The following is a 26,041-nucleotide window of genomic DNA, read 5'->3' on the forward strand; positions in this document are numbered from 1 at the left end:
TTTGAGGCGATAAATAAAAAGTTTTTTTCTTCTTAAATAAAATATAAAAAAAAAATTAATTTTTAAAACATTAAAAAAATGTTACTATTTTTTAATTTTTTTTCTATAAAATTCAATTAAGAAATAGACTATTTCTACAATACACACAAAATTTGTCCATCACATCAGGGAACTTGTATTTTCACTCCTCAAACCATATAAATATGATCATCGTATATGGTACCTGGATGCTTGTTGTGAGAAACTCTATGATCCATAAAATTGGGGGATATGATCTTAGAATTGTTAGTTTAGATTAGATTACATGTTATTTAATGGAAGGAGTTGTCGGTGGATGAGTTAAAGGGGTTAAAGTGAAGTGGTAGGCCATGAAAGTAGAAGGATAAGAGGAGAGGATCCGAGGAATAACTCAATAAAGGAAGAGTTTGTCCAATTAATTAGGATATACCACACATTATTATTTTTAATTAGGGTTTGTTTTTGCTATAATAAGAATACTCTTGAAATTTTGTATATATATACACCAAACTTTAATTGTAATCCGTTATTATATTTTCTTGAAGAATTATCAAAATAATCTTAAATTTTTTGGCTTAAATAATTTTGAATTTGTTTTCTATAGACTACTTGTCTTTTAGTTTTGGTATCTATTTTTTTTTTCAAATAAAATTAAAAAATTATTCATTTTAGTTTTTATTGTTAATTTATTTTGTTAAATACTGACATGATATATTAAATTAATTAATAATAAAGAATTTAGCACTTGACGAAGCAAAATAATGACAAAAATTAAAATAGACAATTTTTAAATTTTACTTGACCAAACAACCAAAAAAAATTTATAGAGACTAAAGCAAAAAAAAAAAAAATGTAGGAATTAAAAACTTATATGACCCAAAATATTTTATATAAAGTCTCCATTATTCTTGTATTCTTAACAAATATTTTAACAACACTTTTTTTGTGATTTTTATTATATCTTCTAACTCGATATGTTAAAGACTAATTTGTCACTCGACTACTCCAATTCGTTTAACTTTTATTTTTAAGTTTTTGTGTTTTATTCATTTATTAGATTTGATAGTATGTGTATAAATATTTTACTTTGAAGTATCAAAATATCATAATGCATAGAAGCTAAGATAGAAGGTGTTAACTGTTAACTGGATAAGTTTGATTTAGTTTTTATAATTATGGAAATAATTATAAAAACATTCAAACTTCTTTTAATAATGTTATGTATATTAATAATGTTATGTATATAGTTATATGTATAAGTCCCTAAAAATTATATAAAAATAGCAATCAGGTACTGGCTCATCCCTTTTTTATTTTTTTAATTTTTCCTCTTTTCTTGTATAATGTATACTTGTTTAATTTGTTCTCATTTGGTTCAAATCAAACGTCTATTAATGTGATTATTAGCCTTCATTTTCTTTTTATCACAATAAACAAACAAATATATGTGAAAAGTGGCAAAATATATATGGTAGATATAAATTAATATAGTGTATACGTGGATGTGAAACTATGCCTTTTTGTTTCTTCCATCTGCGAAAAAGAAACGAAAATATTTGGTAACCAAAGAAAATTAACAAAAAACAATCATAACTTATCTTATTTAGCATTCATTAATTGTTGCGACAATTAATAAATGCTAAATAAGGCAAGTTCTGACTGTTTTTTTTTATCTCATATAAAATAACTATTTTAATAAAAAATATATTAAATTGAATAAACAATTAACTACAATATCCTCATTGAAAGAGTCATATAAAATTAGAGATTATAAAATTTACCATAAATCTAAAGGCAATATAATTGTGTAGGAAAATAAATAATTATTTACATGAAATATTTTCATATAAAGATATAACTAAAAATTAATACTTATTATATGTTAATTAACTTGTTAAGTGTTTTTTATCTAATAATTTTAAAAATTGTTTTTATATAAAGATATAAGTATTCAACAGGAAAATATATTCCTTTTCTGGCGTTATCCGAAGATTATTGGCTTTTTGCTTTCAACAATGTTTTCTATCCTCCACGTATATTTGCATGTTCTTCAATAATAATCTCCATGTCCATAAATATGCATCCATGTGTAAAGTTTACAAATCAAAGGAAATAGAAATAGACAAAGACGTTCTCATCGCACTCAATATTTGTTAATTGTTCAACCACGAATCAAGTTTATATCAATAAATATAGAAAATAACTTTTAATTTGTATTATCTTATATGTTAATTAGTTGAAATAAATGATATAATATAACGATAAGCATAATTTAATTATAATGATCCATAAACATTCGATGATTTCGCATGGAAAATTAAGAAGGGCGGGGTCATCAAATTAATGTCAACAACAAAAAAAATATGAAAATAAATATATTTATTATTTAAATATGTTGACAAGAGGTTTTGGCCATTAGCCACTCCCTTAGGCTAAATTAATTAATTAATTAATTAATTAATTAATTAATTATAATGTTGGGTAAATTAATAGTTTTCTTGTTTTTGAAGAAGATTAAACTTTATCTTTTGACGCTTCAACTCAGTGTGAAGGCAGGACCACACTCATTAAAGTCCAAGTTAGCTTAAAAATAATGGAGCACATCTATCTCAATTTGATGATTGATTGTTTGTTATTTATTCAAAATGATGGAAAAGGTTGATTTGAAATTAGATTAGAATATAGGTAAATGGGCGAAGAATATTTCTTCAATCCCTATTAATTTTTTTCATATCTGTATATATATGTGGATCTATAAAAATCATAAACTGTTTTTTAATATGTTGTTTTATATTAACAATATAACTATTTATATTTTTTTATTAATTTATAATAAGTGATCTTATAATATTATATTAAAGTTTTTATCACTAAAAAAAGTTTGAGTTCAATCTTTGTGAATCCTAAAAGAAAGAATTTTAGACAAATATAAAAGTAAAAATATTTATGCTAAAGAGCCATTTTTTAAATTCCAATTAATATCAGTTAATTTTTAAAATTATTTTATTTATTTTAAATTTAAATTCTCTAAAAAAATGTTTAGAATGGCAAAAAAATTGATTAATATTGACTAAGTAAAAGTTGATTTTCTATATTTTTTCTAAGCAAACTTCATACAAATCCAAAAAAGAAGAAGTCCTTACTTAAAAAAATATGTTAAAAATATTCATATATTTTTTTTCTGTTAATTTAATTTTTGAAACGAATAATTTCATAATATTTTATATTAAATATTGGAGCTAGTCTTTTACCATGGTGAATAGATTATGGACACATGATTTGGTGGAACATCAAAATCTTGTATCACTATCATATTTAAAATTTAAAAGACTTATTAGTTGTTAGTTGATGAATGGAGGGCAATTGAGGAACAAGGTTGTTGAATAAGATAACTTTTAACATATGGAATTCGGTAATGGGTGCCATGATATATGGCAAAAAGGGTACGTCTTATAAGTGGGACTTGATTTAGTTTAATATATGTAAAATCATATACAAGGATGATTAAAGATTTTTTTATTATTTTTTATTCCTTTCTATTATATTGAACGTTTGAAGTGATGATAATTGTCAATGGATGTTGGCGAACAAAGAATAATGATATTTTTAAAAATTTCGCTGAGTAGTCAATGGAGTATTTATATAATGTGTATAATAAGCTATTTATTTGGTTTAATATGAGTTAAAAAATAAATATTCAGAGTAAAATACTGCTAATTTCTCAAACACAATATACTCATACTATCCAGCATAACCATCCGGGTACCAGGAATAATAAACATGTAATATTCTATTGAATTAAACATCTCTATATCCCATTGTACATATTGTACTGATACTCTATTAACTCCCTATACTTTCTCTATTTTTAATCCTCATGAAACTTGGCCTAAAAAAAAAATGATTTGTCTGGCATTAACTTCAAATGACGAGCTTAGAATATTTTTGAATTATAACGTATGTCATTTTCTTCTACTCTAAATGATTTTTGGAATTCTCCATCTATTGGTACTTTTAAGATTAATTATAATGCTAGTTATCTTGATTTGGGTGATAGTGTTAGTTTTGCTTGTGTTATTAGAGATTGTAATAGGAGTTGACAAAGAGGGTGTTTGAGAATGATTGAGAGTAATAGTATTCTTTAAGGGGAATTGTTTGTTATTTAGAGAGGATATCTCTTAACTTGGGATGTGAATATTAACGAGATGTTATTTGTGAGATGAATTGTGTATAAGTATTTAATCTTATTACTAATCACTAAGATAGTTTTGAGTTTATTCATCCATTAGTGCTTAAAATAAGAGATTTTCTTTGTTTAGTTTATTTCAATTAAAAAAAAATTGTCAATGGATGTGGTTTTCTTATAGATGGAAGAAAATAAGGAGAAATGACTATGAAATTGGTTAGCGCTACCGAAGAAAACAAAATAACTTTCTTCTCAATTCTAAGTCTATGAAAAGGAAAAGTGGAATTAATTAGGTGAAAATATATCATGACAAATTAGTTTATAGAGGAAAAACTTCCACCTTCTTTGAATTTAAGATTAGGGAAGCTTCACAGAAGATTGGATTTACATTTTAAGAGTAAATTTTCAAACATTGATATGATTGTGTAAAATAATAGATATTTATTATGGTGTTTAAAAATTATTGTTTAATTATAACAAAAGGTTAAATAATTAATTTTAAGGAATTAAGTATTTTTTCATTCCTAACATTTGTTTCAGTCAAAATTAAAATTGTCCCTAATTAATTTTTTATTAATATTATCTTAGCTTCAACGTTAAAAATTATTTTAAAATTATCCTTTTCACATAAATTATTAATTATAGGACAATTTTTTTCTAATTAACACCCTCTTCTATTCACTAGCCACCCCATCATCATCATCATTTGTTCATCACTCTCGTTGTCGTCATTGGAGACCGCAGCTATTTTGGCTGTTTCAATAATACTATCTTAAAGAAAGTCGAAATTCGAATCCAACAGTAACATAAGCTTAGCTTGAATTGAAGAGAAAGAGAAAGAAGAAGAAAAAGAGAAATAAGAAGAGATAATGGTGATAAATAGACGATGACGATGGAGTGGTTAGTGAATGAAAAAGGTGTTTTATTAGGGGCAAAATTGTTATGTAATTAATATTTTAGGTGAAAACAATGATTTTAAAATGATTTTAATTTTGACCTAAGACGTTAAAGAAAAAAAAATGTTCTTAACCCTTAATTTAATTTTAAAAGTATAAAAAAATAAAAAAAATTAAAATTTACTGTAAAAAAATAAGTTAATCAAAAATCAAACACCAAGTGAAAGGCACTATAAAATTGGCTAAAATAATATTTATATTCTCTTACATTAAAGAAAATAAAAACTTGGGTTCCAAATCAACAAACTAATCAAAATTGTAATAAAACCAGGATTCACATCATGTTTAATTTCTCATATGTAAATAACTTGACGTAGTATACAGTTTTTAAAATTTAGTTAGTATGCATGATAGTGTAAAATGATTTTATATTGGGTATATAGTGAGCTAGAAAATTAAATTGATGATAGTATGTTAGCAACTGATATAACAAATACATTAAAAAAATTTCATAATTAACAATTATCAGTATATTTAAATTAATTTTTTTATATTGAACTACACCAAAAATTTTGATCTGGCAGTTGCATACGCATCAAGTGCGTGCTTGAATAAATGCCCAAAATAATTTTAAAATTTATATGAAAATGACTTCTGTGAAACTCATGGCCCTGAATAATGACATAACGATAATACGAGAGGAGATAATTATTTCAGGAACTTGGGTAATACATTAGTGGGCAAAAATGAAAATTTTAGATATAATTTTAGTATATGTACAGGAGAGAAAAGTTTTACTTTAGAAATAATGTCTTCTAAAATGAAAATATTTGTAAAATAAGAAAATGAGAAATTATTTATTTTTAGATTATTTTGATGGAGTACATATGTACATGTTCCCTTAATTAGCACATTATTAGTAGTTGCATTAATTAAAAGTGTAAGGAAAAGAGGAGACAATAATAACCAACCAAAATAATGTGTGAAATTAAAGAATTGTATAGCAGAAAATTACATTTGACCTTAAGCCTTAGCTAGGCATGTGAAAAGAAAAATTAAAAGTATTTGTATATATTCTCTTATATATATATATATGGAAAAATTTTAAGTATACCGAAAATACTGGTATTCCAATTATTTTAATCGTTGATTTTAATTAATATATATTATATATATTTTTTATAATTTAGATCAACGGTTAAAACAATTGAAACACTGATATTTCCGATACACTTGAAACTCTTTATATATATATATATATATATATATATATATATAGTTTCAACTAATTGTTCAGTAATAATTATACAAATTTAAAAATAAAAAAAAACCTAGAAATATCTTAATTTTGGAATACATATCATTTCTCCTTATATAAAGGTCAACCTAAAGACAATTTCTTTTTAGAAAAAAATTTCAATGTATTCAATATATGAGACTCTAAGCTCATGTGTTCAATAAAAACATTTGTTTTTTACTTTTTAATAAGTGCCCTTAAAATATTGGTTAGCAAAATTCCTAACATATATAAACAAAACCTTTTACTTTGACAAATATCTAAACATTTTTAATTGACCATTTTAGCATTTAAATAGGAGCAGCATAAAAACAACACAATATAATATATAATTTAATTTTAATACGCTAATAATATAAAACATTTTATTAGTTGTCAAATTATATATTTTTTTAGATAATTATTTACATGATTAATATAAAAAATTATTATTTTTTATTTAATATTACATAATTATGGTGAAAACTTATGGTGAAAACTCAAGTGCAGTTGACTTCACGTGAAGTTAACAGTTGAGAGTCGTTAGATGAAAATTTAGTCCAATCAGTCAAACCATCTAACGCTTCTCAACTATCAACTTCACGTGAAGTCAACTGCACCTGAGTTTCCACCCATATATATATATAACTATTTTATAATGATCCGACATCAAAATTTTATATATATAACTTGGGAGGAGAGGTGTGTGGTCCAGTCCAGTGCCAAATGGCAATTGCTTCTTGTTCAACATTATCAAACTAATCATTTAATCAATTAATGATTAATGACATAGTATAATGTTGTGCACTGCAATGTTCGCATTATAATCCGCATTATCTAGACACTCAAGTTATTGATGATGTCAACTTTTCATGCAGCTTCTTTTATGATGACTCTAAGTACACACAAGCCCCACCTTGCTTAGCTTTCATTCATTGATCATCATACCACATAATAATGCTACATGTTTGGGTACTGTTTCCTTTTTTCTTTTTTTTTTCTTTTTTTTTTTTCAGTTTTTTACGGTATTTTTCAGTCCGATAGACTTGGATTAATCCATCGCAGATCAGAGCTCTATTCAAGAATTTACTACTGACCAATAAATTGCTACATACACAAGACAAAATTCGAAATTCCGACACTGTTTAAATGGACTAACGAGCTAACTGCTAAATCAATCAAACTTTGTTGTTTGTGTACTGTTTCTATTTTCAACCGAAACACCAAAACTATGATTGTGGCCCAAAGAGAGAGAAAATTCAACCAAACATACTACCAATAATGAGTTCCGTTACCGTTAGTTAGTAGAGCATGTTGGGGCAAAGGTACTTAAATATTTCTTGCTTTCTTATTGAATAATCATAATGAATTACCACAAAATAACTATCTCTAATGAAGATTATCACTCAGTAATTGTAATTGGCCTGATGAGGATCTGTATTATTTGTTCCCATAATGAATCAAATGGTACAAATTCAAGTAACTAAGCTTCAATATCCTTCCTAGTTGTGTATACTGTGTAGTCTTTTAACTATGCTTACAAAGAACTCTTTAAGGCCCCAGCATTCAAATACAAATAATATTTCTGATCAGAGAAGCTTGATGAAGTAGATACAGCACTATATCCAGAATATCGCCCGTCAATCTTTGCCGAGCATACATCGCTTATGTACTTCAAAAGATCGTGCTTTTGGACAAATGGCTGAGCTGAGTACTCCTCAAATGGCATCCACTGCAGCAGAGAGAAAACATAAAGCACAGATAGCTATCAGTCTTCAGTCTTAAGCTTCAATGATTTTCCCTTTCCCCAGGAATTAGTATGTTTTCCGAAAGTATAAATCATTTTCAAACCTAAACGAGGGCGAAGTGATTCAGAGTTAGATGGTGTTTTGTTCCTATCCTAGAGTCCGCAACACGTGTCTTATGTCCAACTATTTTGGATACAGAAATTATGATCCATGAGCATTGAAAATTTACTTAGTGATGGAAGGTTTAGAAGAAATGGTGATAGTTTTGTGATCCATGAGCATTGAAATTTTTCTAAGACCTGGAAATCAAATCATCATTGCTGTTTAGCTTCAACTAATATATACATACCCGTGATGCCTCTATCTCTAATCTCTGCTTCTGGATGTCGGAAGAAAGGGGCCGCATCATGCACACAAAGAATAGATCTGACTTGTCAAAGAATGATTTATGACTTTGTCTGCTGATCAAATATTCAGATGGAAAATAAAGGAATGCTCAGTCAAGTAAATTGTAAACTCATGAGAATTCAAGAAACTTTAAATATAAGAAAAAAGTTTCAAAACTTATCAGCAGTTAAAAATTAAATAGGAAAATATACAAGTTTCAGGTCTCAACACATTTGCTTCACAACTATTCCCTACATCTAATATCAATATATATTGATAGACATGCTACCTGAATGCTAATACTTCAACGAATTCGGAGTCAACCTAAAAATTGATATTTGAGAACACAGAATTATTAAGCTTAGAACAGCATTAAACTTCAATGAGACTTAATCAAATAGCCAAATTCAGGGCTAACCTACATTTAATTGGTAGGGCAACAAGGTTACTTACTCCTGTTTCTTCTTTCACCTCTCTTACTGCTGCTACACAAATATCTTCTTCCTGTATAGGTTGAGTGAGTACATTAAACAAAGACAGCATACCATCTTATACCATAACAAGAAAGAAATTCAAGACATTTTACCTGATCAACAACTCCAGTAGGGAATTTCCAGACTCCAGATCCACGAAAATGTCCACTGTTTTCTTGAACAACTAGGACCTAAGATCATCAAATAATTAGAAAATTGGATGTGAACACCAAATGCAAACGGGACTAAATTCTGAAAAACTTTACATAGTATGAGGCTACTACTCTTTTTATAGTAAAAACAATGATAATGAAGAAGACAGAAACTAGGTATTAAGGGCCTATGATAGCATTTTCTCTTGCATGCCTTTATTTTGAAAGTACAGAAAATATCTTGTAGATTGTCTTGAGACAGAAAATTTTAAGTGCTTGTCTCCAAACATGTTTCTATTCCCAACATCTCTATCTTAGGACAGTAACCAAATCATCTAATTGTGGGGAAATACCTCTCGTTTTTCATTCATGACAAATGCACCAATGCCCACCCTATGTGTGGCATTGACAGGAATGGTATTTGCAGTTTCAGGAATCCAATATACAAGCATTAAATATTTTGGCTCTGCATGGTGGTACCAGAAACCTTCCTACACCAGAAGTTCCAAAGAAATATTGGATAATACAAATTATACAATTAAAATCGATACATGGCAATTAAGGAAACTCCAATTTTCATTAATTTTTACTTATCAAGGTAGTCACCTTAACTAGAGGTTCAACAAGACTGGCTAAATGAATCGGCAATTTTATCCATACACCCTTCTTGCCCTGCAAGAGAATGCTGATTTATTAACTCAAATAACCATAATGATAGATTCCGGATTCTCAGTATGTATTAAAGAGTAAATATTACCAATTGCTTCCAGTGAGAGATTGAGGATCTGAGAATCAGTACAAATGTTGCAGCATCCATAGGTTGATCCATTTCCACGATAACACCATCATGATCATCATCAGTTGATTTAAGTAACTTAGGCTGTTGAACATGATCTTCAGCAGTTATTGATGAAACTGTAGATGAAGACATAGGTCGAATTGGAGCACGGGTCGTCATTGCAATCCTGCCTATTAAGAAAGTAGAAAACAATTAGGATTTAATTTGCATACATTATCCGTGTAAAAGCTTTTCATGCAAGCATCCAATCATATAAAGCTACGTCAACAAAATAAACAACCTTTGACACTCACTAATATCTAAATGGTCGTCCAGAAAAGGAATTTGACTTCGTGCATCGAAATCAAACTCAATTATAGACCTCATACAAAGACCAGCAATCAATTATCTTTTAGTTTTTCAAAACAAAACCTGCAGAATACCAAGCAATCTCTATAATAAATGGAAACAGTACCTACCAGCATCCAGTGGAAACAAAAAGTTAGGAGCTAGCAGTTCTTATCTCAATTCCTTGTTAACACTTTACCGATTGATTACGAAAACTATAGAATTTGAAGCTACCGCATTGGATGCATGAATCACAAACTTCAAATTTAATTTAAGAAAAACATGAAGACAGCTATGAAGCTTAAGAAAAAGGAAGGTTATACAGGGGTAAAAATTAGCTAAACTTCCCTTCATTTTCCTCAAAATTTTCGGTTACCTCTACTCTACCTACCAGTCTACCACCACCAACATGTGAAAGAAACGAGCACTTTCTAACAGGGAATGGATAACACTATTTGATTACAGAATCAAAAACCATAGAAGAAGTTAAATTGGAGCCAATAGACAAAAAAGGCCAAACTTTGCGACACCCAAAATGAAAAGGATACAGAATTTAAAGCTGGGTCAAATCAATCAGCCACGAAAAAAGATTCAGCAATGAAATTAGAAAGCATAGCTTACAATACCTGTTGAAGTTTTAGTTCTTGTTATTGTCTGGGCTGAAGAGACGAAACGGAGAGAATTTGCAAGGAAACGAGGAATGTTGGTGGTTCTGGCTGAGGATAACAATGGTGAGAGTTTTGGCAGCGATCTCAGCATGTTTGGTCTTCGTGTGAATATAATCCAACAAGAAAAACAACAACTTTATTGTGGTTTTCTTCTCAGTGAATCAGATATTGACGTTGAAAGTTGGAGGTTGAAGAAGTTGAAGAACCCAACGAGATTGGCGTTACTCGATAAACGAAGCCACAACGCACAAGCAATGCCACACAAAATGATCAAATTCGACGGACTTTCCACTTGGTTTTCAATATTACGGTTTTGCCCCTTCAGAATTTTATATTACACAAACCTCACTACATTTTTTTTCCTGAATTTTTTTTGGTGAAAAAATAATTGGATAAAGAATGAAGATTGTAATTAAATTTTTTTAAAAAGTATATATTATATATGATATTTTTTATATTATAAATTTTTTTTATTTTTTATTAAAAAATATTTTTCTTGGAGTATTAAATTAAACTTTATAATTTTAAATTTATTTTTACATAAATTAATATTTTATATATATATATTAATCGTATGCCATGATGCATGGACACTGACAAAGACACATAACGCGACACGACACGGGACATTCCGATATGCGAATTTTAGAATCTTATAAGATACGGGGACATGTATACATATAAAATATAAATTAATTTTTTAAATTATTTTTAATGTCTTATTTTAATTATATTAAATATTTAAAATATTTTTTGTTTTAATAAATAATAATATATATTATATCTAAATTTATTTCAAAAATATATGTTAAGAATAAGACTGGACACACTGACGCGTGATGGTATTTAAGTGTACTCGGCAAATACGCGTGTATTCGACACGCGGATACGGCAACTCAATGAAATGTCCGTATTTCATACATCGTGTACAAGAATAGAAAGAATTATCTGAAATATATTTATAATTTGTATTCATTTTTCTTATAAATATTAATTAACAATTTTATATGGTTTTTGGTTTGTTCTTGGCCAATAAGATACGGTAAAAAAACAAACTAGATTTGAATTCTTAAATCTTGTTTAACTTGATTCTTTAAAATTTAAATAATAATTTTATATGAAATTATGGATGATGATGCTAGATACATATTTTATAGAGAAAAAGACAAATAGATCCTTGATCTTTTGTTCTGCAGATATTTTCATCTCTGACCATTGAAAAATATTTTTAAGTCTCCGACCTTCACAAAACTTGGACGGATCAGACGGAGGCATTTGGACGGATCAGTCCCTGACGGAGGCATTTGGATGGAGGGACTGATCCATCCAAATTTTGTGAAAGCCAGGTACTTAAAAGTATTTTTCAATGGTTAGGGACGAAAATATCCGCGCGACAAAAAGTCAGGGACCTATTTATCCTTTTCTCTATTTTATATAATTAGAGTGACATCTTTTATAATTAATAAACAAAAATAACTTTAATGTATAATTGTGTATATTTTGATAAAATAAAAGATTTTTTGTGTGTGTATTTAAAGTTAAGAACTTTACATACCATACAATAATAGAAAAAATAAAAACTAACCTGAGTTAGTAAGATTTGTCTGTTTAAACTTTAAACAAATATAAAGAGTTAAATTTTTTTATATATGTAACAATTTATTTACTAGCCATAAACTTAAATGGAGTTGAAAACATACTAGTCCAGGTAATTAAGTTGGGTTAAATAGTACTTTTACTTTACCAAGTTTACTCGCTAGTCACTTCCCAGTAACCACCCTACCAACCCATTTTCATTTTTTTTCACCCTTCTCCGAAACCCTCGCGCCGCAAATTTCAATTTTTTACCACCCAATCACACCATGGACCTCTTAGCCGCCGCCACCGCCGCCGCCGCCGATGGCGACAACTTCCCGGTCCCTGACCACGTCGCCCCATTCCCCGATTCCGGCGACCTCCTCTACGCCGCCATTCCCACATCCCTCCGCAGCAACAACCCCCAAAAGCTCCGCCCAATCCGCTCCGTCGCTGCCGCTAGAGCATCCTCTTTCCACCGTAACGGCCAGCTTCCAGAACCTCCCGATACCGGTGGTTCCCCTTCGGTTGAAGAAGATCGGCTTGGTTCCGGGTCGGGTCACGATGACGGGCGCACTGTTCCGTTGTGTCAGGAATCTGGGTGAGTTTCACTTCTCCTAATCGAATCATAGCACAAAGTTAATAACTTTGAATTTTATTATCATATTAAAAAAAATGTGCTCTTTCAGTTCCAGCTCCACTTCCTTCCTTTATTTTATTTTAAATGTCTTTTTTTTATTATATTAATATCATCTTTGCCATATGGTGGCAGGGCAACCAATAAATAAAAATGATCTATTTTTTTTCATTTTTAAACAAATTTTTTTAAAACTTCCAACAGAAAAATGATTGAACTTTTTAGCCTTTGGATATTGTGTGAAACTTGTGTTCTGTGGTGATGACAAAGTGTGTGGTTCTTTTAAGTTAAACCCTGCTGCACAGAGGGGAACAGGGAATTGTACCATGAAGATTTTATTGGAGGAGAATTCTTGTCCTTTTGATGGATGCTTCATTATTATGATAGAGAGAACATATGGGGCTGTAATTGGGCACTAAGTTGTTTCATACTTTTCTTGATTGGAACTGTTTTATTTATGTGTAAAAGTTGTGTTAGTTTAGAGAAAACAATATAATGTTGATCAACGTGTTTGTTTTGTTTGCATAATTCATGTTGTTGCAGCATGGGGAGATGACATAATGAGCAGAACTATTCACCTTTAATCAATGTTCTTAATAATCATGTAAGTTTTGAGCTGTTATTTTGATTTGTTCTTCTTTGTTTCAGCTCATCTTTGGATGATGATGATGGTAATGACATTGAAAATTCATCTGGGAGTGGCAAACACCCAGGCATGCCAAAGCGAAAGAGGAAGATGGAGAGAAGACTCGAAGATTTCGTGGAGAATATGGTAAAGAAGGTGATGGAAAAGCAAGACCAGATGCATAAACAGTTAGTGGACATGATTGAAAAGAAGGAGAAGGAAAGAGTAATGAGAGAAGAAGCTTGGAAGCAGCAAGAGATCGAGAGAATAAGGAAGGACGAAGAGGCCAGAACCCAAGAGAGGTCACGAAATTTAGCCCTCATATCTGTCATCCAAAATCTGCTTGGCCATGAGATTCAAATCCCGCAACCGGCAGAGGTAAGCAGCAAAGGAGAAGAGGACGAACCGGGACACGAAGGCGAGGAAGCGAATGCTCAAAAGAGTCTCGGCGTCAGTGGTGAGGGAAGTAACAACAGGTGGCCTGATGTTGAAGTTCAAGCGCTGATAACCTTGAGAACTTCAATGGAGCAGAAATTTCATCTTATGGGATCCAAGGTATCAATATGGGAGGAGATATCTGAAGCAATGAATAAAATGGGATACCACCGTTCTGCAAAGAAGTGCAAGGAAAAATGGGAGAACATCAACAAGTACTATAAAAGGACGATAGGGAGTGGCAAGAAGCGGCGTCAAAATAGTAAATCCTGCCCTTACTTTAATGAGTTGGATGTTCTATATAGCAATGGTCTCCTCAATCTTGGAAATCCCTTGAGCAGTAGTACCAATGATGTGTCCAAGATTGAAAAGGAGGAAAATGAAACTTGATTATCACAAAGATGGATGATGTGAAATTTCTTTCACTTACAATGTGCTAGTGATTTTTTCTATTATGTCATCTCATCTATATGAAACTTTGTTAGAAACATTTTATAATCCATCTAGTTAAAATGGGAACTTTGTTTGATTGTACTTTGTAGGAGCAAACATGATTCTTGTATATTTAAAGTCATAGTGACAAAGGATCCTATGATACTTGAAATTTTATTTGATAGAAATAAAATTATTAAATATTATTTAAAGAAAGCAGTTACTTGCAACTGTCTAATTGTCATGACTGTTGTAGTAGGATAAGAAGGATATACAGACCAAGTTCTTCATTTTCCTTTGCTTTTCTGGCAATTAAACCAACTATTTGCTTGAAGACCCGTAGTATTAGCACGGAATGGTTTTTTTTTTTTTTTTTTATATAGAATGACTAAGTTCAAATTAATGCAAGGGAATGATTATTCATATGCTTCAAGCATATGGAAATTTTGGGTTAAAATAATGCAGTTTCTCAGAAAGGCAATTTCAAATGGCAGCTCAAAAATGGTGACAGATCCATTACTCCTTTCATTAGATTGTGTCATCTGACATCTTTTGATAAAGGAAAATGGAGAGTTACCAGCAGAGTTCTAACCGGCGACGCCTTCACTTCAAGGTGGCCTCCTTGATGCGTTACTAGCGCCGCTTTAAGGGGCTGGTGTGGCAGTAGCAGAGGTTCTAAGCTTAATGCTTTTAAGTGATCTTAGAAAATTGTTCATTTAATCATGTTAGAACTTAGAAACAGGGAAAACAGAGTTGCACATGAGTTTGCAAAAGCTACTCCTCCCTCTCTCTCAATTCTTTTTTCGGTTCCAAGTATTTTTATTCATTAGTACTGTCACTATTAAAGGATTCTTTATTTTAGTTTCTTTTTTCAGAGTTACATTTGAAGTTTTGAACCCAAGGCTTATTGATATACTGATTTGGCTTTTAAAAAATACAGGAAAATTAAAGTTATATCATTGTGGAATTTGATGTTGATGTATCAAATTTGTTTGTCAGAAAGATGCATGGGATGAAATGCCAAAATTAAGACAGTTGAAAGGAAACAATGGGCACTAATTGAGATAACAATAATCTAATAATATTAGTGCTATGGAGATTAAAGCAACTTTAATTTAGTACATACTGTTTATCATATGAACCTTAGCTTTGTGAATGTCAATAATTATAATCCCAATTGTGTTCACGGGCTTGCTAACAAATAATATAATAAAACTAATCATTCATCACATTTATTTCTATATATAATCCCCCTTTCAACCATCTAGTCATTCATCACACTCATATCAAATTAACAAACACAAAAACCAATTAACAAAATTGTGTGATATATATCATCAATGGCTGCTTCTTATTATAAGGGCATCAATGTTGCATCAACTTATGTAGTAGCCTTAATGTTATGCTTCAATCTACTATCATTGACTAAGGTGAGTTCCAACTATGTCATTCCTACAATTCCAATACCTATTGAAAAGGGTACATGCCCTATAGATGCCCTTAAGTTAGGGGTGTGTGCCAATGTGTTGAACTTGGCTAAGGTCAAATTAGGGTCACCACCAACCCTACCATGTTGCAATCTCATTAAGGGTTTGGCTGATCTTGAAGCTGCTGCTTGCCTTTGCACTGCCCTCAAAGCCAATGTCCTTGGACTCAACCTTGATGTTCCTCTTTCCTTGAGCCTCATTCTCAACAATTGTGGAATTAACAACAGTGCTTTCAAGTGTAATTAAGTATTAAACTCATCATTGTTGTTTAATTAATTTGTTATATAGTATTCTTATATATATATATCTAGTATGTCTGGTATTCGTTTGGTCATTGAGACATGACACAAATACAAAGACAGAGAGATCGAAAATGTATGTATTTCAATTACTTTTCTATTTTAAAAAAATATTTATTAAGAAATAGGCTATTTTATATTCATATTTTTAACTCTAAATATATTTTCGTGTCTCTTTGTCTTTGTATTTATATCATATCTCATTTGTCAAACAAGTATATATGTGCATGTTTGTTGCTAATTTTGTGTGTGTGTGTGTGTTTTTTTTAGTTGTGTGTTAATGTAGTTTTTCTTCTTGAGTGCTTACCATGCATGTTTGTGTTTTTCAAGTGTATATGGAAGATTACTCATCCTCCTTGCTCTCATCAGTTTCTTCTATTGTCTATTTAATTAATGCATGGTTTAATAATGTATATATTGAGTAAAATAAAAAATGTACTACTTGTAATTATTCTTGTTACGCATTTGCATATATTTTTTCTCATTGAATTAACCTGCATGCAAATATTTCTCATATAATTTACATCTAACAGTTCAAAAAAATGAGTAAAAAAAGTGTACCAAATGTCCAAATGAATTTAGAGGAGCACATGTTTGGATTAAAGTTTGTAAAAAAAAGTTTGTATCAAATTAATTTTACAAATTTAATTTTGATAAAAAGTAAGTTAGTGTTAATATAGTTTATGTTTATTAATTTTGTATCAAAGTGTATTATAGTAAAATAAATATTGTTTGAAATACATTATTCAAAATTAAGTTTTGGATGAAAAATTACTAAAAAAAAATATGAATTTAAATTATTTAAAATTATATTATTTTAACACTGTTCAATTATAATTAAAAAAATTTAAATTTATGTGTTGAAATTTAATACTCTTTCAGTCATAATTTTTTTAGTATTCTTTTTGTATTCAATTAGATTTTTCTAATAGAATCAATTATTTATATTATAAAAAAATAACAGTAGTAAATAAAATATATACTAATTTTATAAATGCATAGTAAAAATTATACAAAGTCAAATAAAAAAATAATAAAGTTTTATAAAAAAATATGTATCAATAAAAATGATTAAAAAAATTTATATGAACAAAAAATATTAAAATTTTTATTAAAAAATATAATAATATACATTAGTGAACATACAAAAAAACTCTAAATAAAAATATTTATACTATGAACAAGAAAAATAAATTAAAAATGATAAAACTTAACAAAGAATACTAACAATGATCTTGAAAATTATTTATTTATTAAATATAGCAATAAAAAAAATTCAAGAACACTAACGATTATTTTTAGTATCTCTTATTACAAATGAGATTAAATGATAAAATTGGCAAAAAAAAATAATTTTTTTAAATTATTTTTTTAATCTAACAATTAAACTCAAATACTAAATGCAAAAGTTACCATTTGTTGTTTCTAGTGAATGGGAATTAAAACTCAGACTCGTATTTGCGTTTAGAAAAAAATTTTGTTAAACAAAAAATTTTATCTTTCAAAAAGATTAAACAATATTTTTTATAATTTTAACGCTAAACCAAGGGTATGTCTAAAATCAGCATAACTATTTTGTGTGCATTAGATGTGCCACTTTTTATGAACAATTAGATTTTATTAAATGAAAATCAAATGATATTATGAAAGAGGAGTATTGATAGACTTTATAAATATAGAATATATTAGTATATACATACATAAATATATTTTAATATAAAATATTTTAAAAATAGTAAGTATAATCTTTTATTTTAAAATAAATAAATATAAAACATATAAATACATACAAAATTATTTTTTATTTATTAAAATTAATTATTATATAGTATTATTTTTAATTATATAATATAAAATAATTTATTTTATTATTACTAAAAAATAATTAGTTTATTCATAAAAAAATTAAAAGACATGGTAATAGTTAATTTTGTTAAAAACGCATTATTGCATTGTATAATACAATTTTTTTATCCAAATATTTGTAAACATGTATTTTATTTAAAATATTATATATAATATATGAAAATGTTATTTTTTTATTTTTTCACACTTTTAAGCAAATATTTTTGAATTTTTTTATTTATACTCTTAAAAAATAGAAATAGAAAATAAACATAATTTTTACTTTTTTAAATAAAGATAAAATTTATTTCTACACAACAAACAAAATCTATAGAATGACATAAAAATTATTAATGATAATTAATATTTTTATATAATTAAAAATGTGTTTATCTATTTTTTTGTTTGTTATAAATATTATTTATTGTGACTCATTTGAGATTTAATAAATACAAAAAAATTATTGTACACAAACTTATAAAAATCATAAATTAATATATATATATATATTAAACATATATTAATATCAAAGGATATAAATTTTCTTTTTCTAACAACGTCGTGATAGTTGTGGACTTATGGTACCAATTACTACAAGAATATGGTGCAAAGAGAATAGAAAGTAGAGCAGATTATAGACTTTGAAAGTACTAATAGCGAAATACTATGATTTACAGGTATATAAAATTATGAAAAATTTTCAAGTGTGCCGTAATATCGGTGTTTCAGTGATTTTTAACCATTGATTTTAATTATAAAAAATATATATAATATATATAATTAAGATCAACAGTTAAAAATCACTGATATACCGGTATGACAGTATACTTGAAAATCTTCCTAAAATTATGGGGTGATGAAACAATTTGGCATAGATAGTACAAAAAATAGTCTCTCTATCTCTTTTCTTTTTTGCTTTAAAACTATCCGTAACATTAGAAAATATATAGTTATATAATAATTAATTTTGTTAAAATAATATTATATATACTATTTTTAAAAAATGTATGTTTACAAATATTTGAATAAAAAGTTATTATTTAATAATATATTTTTAATAAAATTAACTATTAATAAATATTTTTAATGAATAGTCTAATTATTTTTAAATAATATAAAATAATTTAATTATTTTTAAGTAATATAAAATAATTTAACTTTTAAATTATTTAGTATTGTATAATAATTAATTTTAATAAATAAAAATATTTTTGTATGTATTTATATGTTTTATATTTATTTATTTTAAAGTAAAAGATTATACTTACCATTTTTAAAATATTCTGTATTAAAATGTATTTATGTATTTATATACTAATTTTTTTTTAAACAAAAAATTCAACACAATAAAATAAAATATTTAAAAAATCTAAAATTACAATATAAATACTAAAAAAAATGATTGGACTGATTTTAAAGATACTCCTAAATGAAACACACCCTTAGTAATTAATATGTGCAACATTATTATTTTACCTAAAATTGCAGGTTCTTACTCGGGAAAGTGAGTGCATGCATGTCAGTTGTCACTATTTCTTCTCCTTTTCATATTTGTCTTTTATTTAGCATAAGACTTACTTTATTTCGATTAGTTTTATGTTTTATGACCGCTAATGCAATTTTTAATTAAAAGGGGAATAAGGCTATTTAATGATGACGTGGGATAGACGTTAACAGATACCTTCTGTGGCTGACCTTAAAATCCAAATTATTGGATTATAAATTATTTTATTGAAAAGGATGAGAAGAAAGTATATATGTCCTGCCTCTTAGCTTTATTTTAAGTTTTAAAATTAAAAAAATACAAATTAAGATAATTTTAAATTATTACCAATCTCAATACTATTTTATACTTATTATATCTTTCTTTAATTATTAACGTAACCAGAAAATAAAATTGCTTGCAGTAGTTAAGATCTTTTGATAATTAACTGAGAACTCAAATTAATTACGTACGTAGCACTCACTAGTCCCAAATTTATGATATTGTACTTCTAAATATATCTCTAGTTGAGTAAATAACTGTAATTAGCTCCTTAACAATCAAACATGCATCTAAAAAATAATAATATGAATGTTACCTGAATGTATTAGCTATAGCTAGTAGTGGCAAACGGGCCTAAATCCGCCGGGCCGTCCCGCGTAACCCAGCAAAAAAGGCGGGTCGGGCTGGAAAATTGGGACCGCCAAATAACAAAAACCCGCTTAACCCGCACCGCTTAAACCGTGGGCTTTGGCGGGCTTTGGCGGGGCGGGGCGGGCTTCCCCGCCGGGCTTTGTGTTTTTTTAGTGAGAGGGTATTTTTACAATTTTTTTGCCAAAACCTAACTTCCCCCAACCTAACTTACAAGAGTATGAAGATAAAAATTGAGTGATTTGGATTATGTTTATGTTACTTTGGAGACAATATTTATAATTATGTTTTAAATTATGTTTATTTTGCTTTGGAGAGAATATTTATACTTATGTTTTGGATGAAAACTTGGTTTATAATTATGTTTATTAGATATTTATAATTAAAAAGATTTTAATGTTTATGAATATAAAAAATATAATTTTTATGCCTTTAGAAATTATAATAGTTAAAAGTAAAAAATAGAAAAGATTTTTTTATATTTTTATATATATTATTTAATAGTTAAAAGTTTAAAAAAAAAAAAGAGGATACTTGGCGGGCTTAGCCCGCCGGCCCGCCAGCCCGCCGTTAGGCGGGGTGGGCTGGGATTCTGGGACCGCCTCACTAGGCGGGGCGGGGCGGGCCAGCCCGCCAAAGGGTGGGCTTCTGGCGGGGCGGGGCGGGCTTCCCCGCTTGCCACCCCTAGCTATAGCAGGTTGGTATACTTAGCTTAGTTAGTATTTATAATTGATAGTTAGTCACTAGTTAGCATATTTAATTAGTCTAAGATATTTATCATGTAAGTTGTTATATAAAGCAGGGTTTGCTAATTGATTCTGTTAACTTCCATTTTATCCACATCACTTTCTCTCTCTACCAAAACAGATTTCAGAATCTTCTCTCTACTTTCCCTTTCTATTCTTCTTCACCATTCCAGCTCTACAACCCCCCTTTCCAGCTTTCGTTTTCACATGGTATCATCACCGGAAATAACCCCAGGCATCTTCCATATTCTAAGCTTCTTCATCTACCTCCAGATCCAACATCTTTCCCAGACTCACACAGTAGAGACTGATGAGAGCTGTTCATGGAATCTCTAGGGTTTCGGTAACAGTGTTCCGATCAGCGAGTTAGGGAATCATGTCTTGGAATTGCTTTCTTCTTCGTTCTTTCCCCTTCTTTTGAACTCATTCGACAGAATTTGTTCATTAATCGTGATCTGTTTTTGTACCGAATCACCTCTTGGATTTTTCTCACATTCTTGCTTTTTCTCTTCAATGGATTCCACTTACAGTGACGTCAGCTCCACTGCAGCTTCCAATGTCGATATTAACACTCTTTCGCAGCTTCTCCTCCAACTCACTCAACTGCAGAATCGCACGAGTTCAGGAACGGTGCATCCTCCTATTGATCAGAACAGTCCATACTTCTTGCACCCAGTTGAAAGTCCTGGTAATCTTTTAATTTCTCTCCGCCTCAATTCTCAAAATTACACCAATTGGTCCCGCTCGATTTCATTGGTGCTCGAGTCCAAGAACAAAATTCCCTTCATTGATGGCTCTCTCCCTCGACCGGAGGTTACCGATCCAATGTATGCGGCTTGGGGCCGTTGCAACACCTATGTCCTCTCTTGGCTACACTTATCTCTCTCACACGATATTCTTCAGAGTGTCATCTGGAGAAAGGTGGCTTCAGATCTGTGGAATGATTTAAAGAAACGCTATTACCAGGGAGATTTGTACCATGTCTCTGAATTGTATGAGGAGCTGTATAGTGCAAAACAAGGTGATCTTTCAATTACTTCCTATTTTACCAAGATGCAAGCAATTTGGGAAGAAATTGATAACTTCAGGCCAATTCCCATGTGTTTTACCTGCACTAGCAAGTGTATCTGTGGTTTGGAAGAAATGCGACGGTACCGCAATGAAGACTACATTGCAAGATTTCTGCGTGGCCTCAATAATCAATTTGCAACTGCCAAAACCCAAATTATGCTCTTGAAACCCCTCCCTGACATGGATTCTGTGTTTGCATTGCTAACCCAACAAGAACGCCAACTCAACCCTTCAATTGCCACTCCAGATTCACAAATTCTATACGCTGCTAATTCTGGTCACAATTCCACCAGAGGCAGAGGCAGAGGTAGAGGGGGTGTGAATGGTAGAGGAAGAAGTCCAGGCAGGTCTCATAGCACAAAGCATTGCTCCTTTTGTGGCAGAACGGGACACATTGTTGATACATGCTACAAGAAGCATGGCCTTCCCCCGCATTTGCAGAAACGTGGAAGCATCAATAACACTTTCACTGATGAGAATGATAAAATCAGTGCATTACCTTCAACTGCTGTTAAAAATGGTGAGAATCCAAGTTATAGCTTGACCAATGATCAACGGATTACTTTAATGTCCATCCTACAACAGTCAACCCAATCTAATCAAATTATCAACTAACTCACTACATCAACTGAGCCAAAAGACTTACAGATCACTAAAGGTACCCTTTTAGTTGCATCATTATCTGTCAATCAAAAATTTCTTAGATCAGATACTTGGGTAGTGGACACAGGTGCTACTGATCACGTTTGTTTTTCTCTAAATGTTTTTCAATCTTTCAAAAATATTGAACCTGTTACTGTGCACATGCCTGATGGCTCTATTGCTACTACTACCATTGCTGGTACAGTGATTTTTAATACAAATTTTTACTTAGAGAATGTTCTCTACATCCCTACTTTTAAATTCAATTTGGTGTCAGTTTCACAAGTTACAAAGGCATTGAACTGTCTATTTTTATTTTCACATACATGGTGCCAGATTTGGGATCACCATCTATTGAAGATGATTGGCACAGCTAAAAGCAGCACTGGTTTATATGTACTGGGTCACTCAAATGATCAAACTGTAGCTTACTGCATTGCACATCATTCATCACAAACACTACATCACACTTGTGAGAACACGGTCTCATCTACACAACAGTCACAACAGACTAGGACACTTGAATAATTCAGCTTTGCAAACACTGCAAAAAGATTTTTCTTTCATCAAATGTAACAATAATGCTTTAGCTTGTGAACCTTGTCATTTTGCAAAACAGAAGAAAATTCCTTTTCCTATCAGTAGTTCAATAGCTGACTCGCCTTTCGATTTAATACATGTTGATATTTGGGGCCCTCTATCAATTGTATCTACCTCTGGTTTTAAGTACTTTCTTACTATCGTCGATGACAATAGCCGTTTTACTTGGATTAAGTTCATGAAAAATAAATCTGAGGTTTCATTAATTCTGCCCAACTTCATTAAAATGGTTGAAACCCAATTTTCAAAAACTGTCAAATGTGTCAGATCAGATAATGGTCCGGAATTCAACATGCATAATTTCTTTGCTTCTAAAGGAATTTTACAGCAAAAGTCATGTGTGGAAACCCCTCAGCAAAATGGGATAGCTGAGAGGAAGCACCAACACATTCTTATGGTGACTAGAACTCTACTTTTTCAATCAAATGTTCCAAAGATTTTTTGGGATCTAGCAGTGGCACACGCTGTGCATCTCATCAATAGAGTCCCTAGTCCCATTTTACAAAATCTTTCCCCCTTTCAAAAATTACATGGTAAATTACCTGATCTAAACCACATCAAAGTTTTTGGTTGTCTTGCCTTTACATCCACTTTAACTCAAAATAGGAAGAAGTTAGATGCACGAGCTCAAAAATGTTGTTTTCTCGGATATAAAGAAGGGATCAAAGGATTTTTTCTCTATGATCTAAAAACAAGGCAAACTTTCCTTTCTAGAAATGTCATATTTTATGAGTTTGAGTTTCCATTCAAAACCAACCCTGCCTCTTCAGATGTCAACCCTGCTGCTGTCACAACCACATCACATGTCCCATGGACAGACCCTTTTGCATATCATGATCATCTTTCGTTTTACCAACATGTGCATTCAACTCCAATTCTGCATCAGCATCAACCGACTTCCGTCACTGATTCTATTTCTCATAACACTGCAAACTCAATTCCTAATGCACAAGCCTCATCCTTGTCTAATTCACATACTCACATGGACACTCATGCATCACCTCACCCTGCACCTCTTAGGAAGTCTAGTAGGACTAGGCGAACACCAGCATATATAAATGACTTTCACTGTGCAAATAATACCACTGCTCAACAAGTTATGCCAATTTCAAAATGCAAATATCCAATTTCAGATTCAATGTCTTACTCTTTTCTATCCACTAACCAATTGAATTTTTCTCTTGCTGTTTCCACACACAATGAGCCAAAAACCTATGAAGAAGCCATCCAAAAAGACTGTTGGAAAGATGCCATTAATGCAGAACTTCTGGCACTTGAGCAAACTAAAACTTGGACTCTCACCCTTTTACCACCAGGGAAGAAAACTATTGGCTGCCGTTGGGTGTTCAAAGTCAAATTCAATCCTGATGGATCAGTATAGAGGCACAAAGCACGCCTGGTTGCAAAGGGCTATACACAACGATATGGTTTAGACTACATGGACACTTTCAGTCCAGTGGTTAAGATCACTACTGTGCGATTGGTACTTGCTCTGACTGCAATCAAGGGTTGACACTGCCACCAATTGGACGTAAACACCGCATTCCTTCATGGTGAGTTGAAGGAAACAGTATATATGAAGCCTCTCCCCCGGGATTACCGCTCTCCTCTCCCGATTTGGTTTGCAAACTTGACAAGTCCCTCTATGGACTCAAGCAAGCTAGTAGGCAGCGGAATCTTAAGCTTTACTCTGTTCTCCGTGCTCACGGGTACCAACAATCGAAGAATGATTATTCTTTGTTCACAAAACACAAATCCGAGACCTCCTTCACTGTGATACTTGCTTATGTTGATGATCTCGTCCTTGCTGGAAATGATCTCGCTGAGATTCAATCCATCAAGACCATCCTTGATCACCGATTCAAGATTAAGGACTTAGGGAATTTGAAATATTTTCTTGGCTTTGAAGTTGCAAGAACTGCCAAAGGAATTGCTCTTTATCAGAGGAAGTATGCTCTAGATCTCTTGGATGAGTGTGGCCTATTAGGCACAAGACCATCGAACACGCCAATGGATTATAGTCTCAAGCTTTCTAAGGACTCAGGAACGCTACTCTCTGACGTATCACAATACCGCAGATTGGTTGGCAGATTAGTGTACCTCACTAACACGCGTCCAGATATCAGTTTTGCAGTGGGTAAACTTAGTGAATTTCTCAGCAAATCATCTAATATTCACCTCTAAGCAGCATATCGTGTCCTTCGTTATATCAAAACAGCTCCGGCCTCGGGGCTATTCTTTGCAGCAGATTCTGAGCTTCGCATTTCTGGCTTTGCTGACTCAGATTGGGCACAATGCCCCGACACGCGACGCTCCATTACTGGTTTTTGTTTCTTCTTGGGCTCTTCACTCATTTCATGGAAGAGTAAGAAGCAATCTACTGTTTCCAGATCGTCTTCTGAGGCTGAATATAGGTCACTATCTATGGCCACCTGTGAGGTTCAATGGCTCAGCTACTTGTTGAAGGACCTCCGCATAAATCACAGACTCCCAATCTCCCTGTACTGTGATAGTCAATCAGCCAAGCATATTGCAGCTAACCCTGTATTCCACGAACGCACCAAACATATCGATATCGACTGT

At 30.8% G+C, this 26,041-nt stretch overlaps 4 protein-coding genes across 5 annotated transcripts; 3 read left to right on the forward strand and 1 right to left on the reverse strand.

The window, feature by feature from the left end:
* Positions 1-7,705: 7,705 nt before the first annotated feature.
* On the reverse strand, positions 7,706-11,193 carry LOC107638725 (nudix hydrolase 2). Of its 2 annotated transcripts, none has more exons than XM_016342090.3 (9): positions 10,889-11,193; positions 9,894-10,105; positions 9,743-9,808; positions 9,490-9,627; positions 9,098-9,175; positions 8,965-9,015; positions 8,801-8,835; positions 8,474-8,582; positions 7,706-8,108 (listed from the first exon to the last, which is right to left on the reverse strand). In XM_016342090.3, exons 1-9 carry the CDS (start codon positions 11,019-11,021, stop codon positions 7,914-7,916), a joined length of 1,017 nt encoding a protein of 338 aa, XP_016197576.1. In that variant the 5' UTR covers positions 11,022-11,193; the 3' UTR covers positions 7,706-7,913. The 2 variants fall into 2 exon arrangements, with proteins under 2 accessions (XP_016197576.1, XP_016197575.1); XM_016342089.3 differs by having other exon boundaries at positions 8,474-8,585; positions 10,889-11,191.
* A 1,461-nt stretch (positions 11,194-12,654) lies between these two features.
* On the forward strand, positions 12,655-14,736 carry LOC107638726 (Homeodomain-like superfamily protein). The gene is made up of 2 exons (XM_016342091.3): positions 12,655-13,106; positions 13,791-14,736. Exons 1-2 carry the CDS (start codon positions 12,793-12,795, stop codon positions 14,590-14,592), a joined length of 1,116 nt encoding a protein of 371 aa, XP_016197577.1. The 5' UTR covers positions 12,655-12,792; the 3' UTR covers positions 14,593-14,736.
* Positions 14,737-15,910: 1,174 nt separating this feature from the next.
* On the forward strand, positions 15,911-16,425 carry LOC107638727 (putative lipid-binding protein AIR1B). The gene has a single exon (XM_016342092.3). It carries the CDS (start codon positions 15,975-15,977, stop codon positions 16,365-16,367), a length of 393 nt encoding a protein of 130 aa, XP_016197578.1. The 5' UTR covers positions 15,911-15,974; the 3' UTR covers positions 16,368-16,425.
* Positions 16,426-21,658: 5,233 nt separating this feature from the next.
* On the forward strand, positions 21,659-22,859 carry LOC148566596 (uncharacterized). Its single transcript, XM_088484327.1, has one exon. It carries the CDS (start codon positions 21,659-21,661, stop codon positions 22,829-22,831), a length of 1,173 nt encoding a protein of 390 aa, XP_088340453.1. The 3' UTR covers positions 22,832-22,859.
* The last annotated feature ends 3,182 nt before the right edge of the window (positions 22,860-26,041 follow it).

The sequence above is a fragment of the Arachis ipaensis genome, chromosome B4, assembly GCF_059453495.1.
Source record: "Arachis ipaensis isolate K30076 ecotype BB chromosome B4, ASM5945349v1, whole genome shotgun sequence".
In the NCBI taxonomy this organism is placed as follows: domain Eukaryota; kingdom Viridiplantae; phylum Streptophyta; class Magnoliopsida; order Fabales; family Fabaceae; genus Arachis; species Arachis ipaensis.

Coding starts and splice junctions, on each gene's coding strand:
- LOC148566596 (XM_088484327.1), top strand. CDS start 21,659: ATGGATTCCACTTACAGTGACGTCAGCTCCACTGCAGCTTCCAATGTC.
- LOC107638726 (XM_016342091.3), top strand. CDS start 12,793: ATGGACCTCTTAGCCGCCGCCACCGCCGCCGCCGCCGATGGCGACAAC. Junction 13,107..13,790: donor CCGTTGTGTCAGGAATCTGG/GTGAGTTTCACT, acceptor TCTTTGTTTCAG/CTCATCTTTGGATGATGATG.
- LOC107638725 (XM_016342089.3), bottom strand. CDS start 11,021: ATGCTGAGATCGCTGCCAAAACTCTCACCATTGTTATCCTCAGCCAGA. Junction 9,809..9,893: donor TCTCTCACTGGAAGCAATTG/GTAATATTTACT, acceptor ATTCTCTTGCAG/GGCAAGAAGGGTGTATGGAT. Junction 9,016..9,097: donor CTACTGGAGTTGTTGATCAG/GTAAAATGTCTT, acceptor CAACCTATACAG/GAAGAAGATATTTGTGTAGC.
- LOC107638727 (XM_016342092.3), top strand. CDS start 15,975: ATGGCTGCTTCTTATTATAAGGGCATCAATGTTGCATCAACTTATGTA.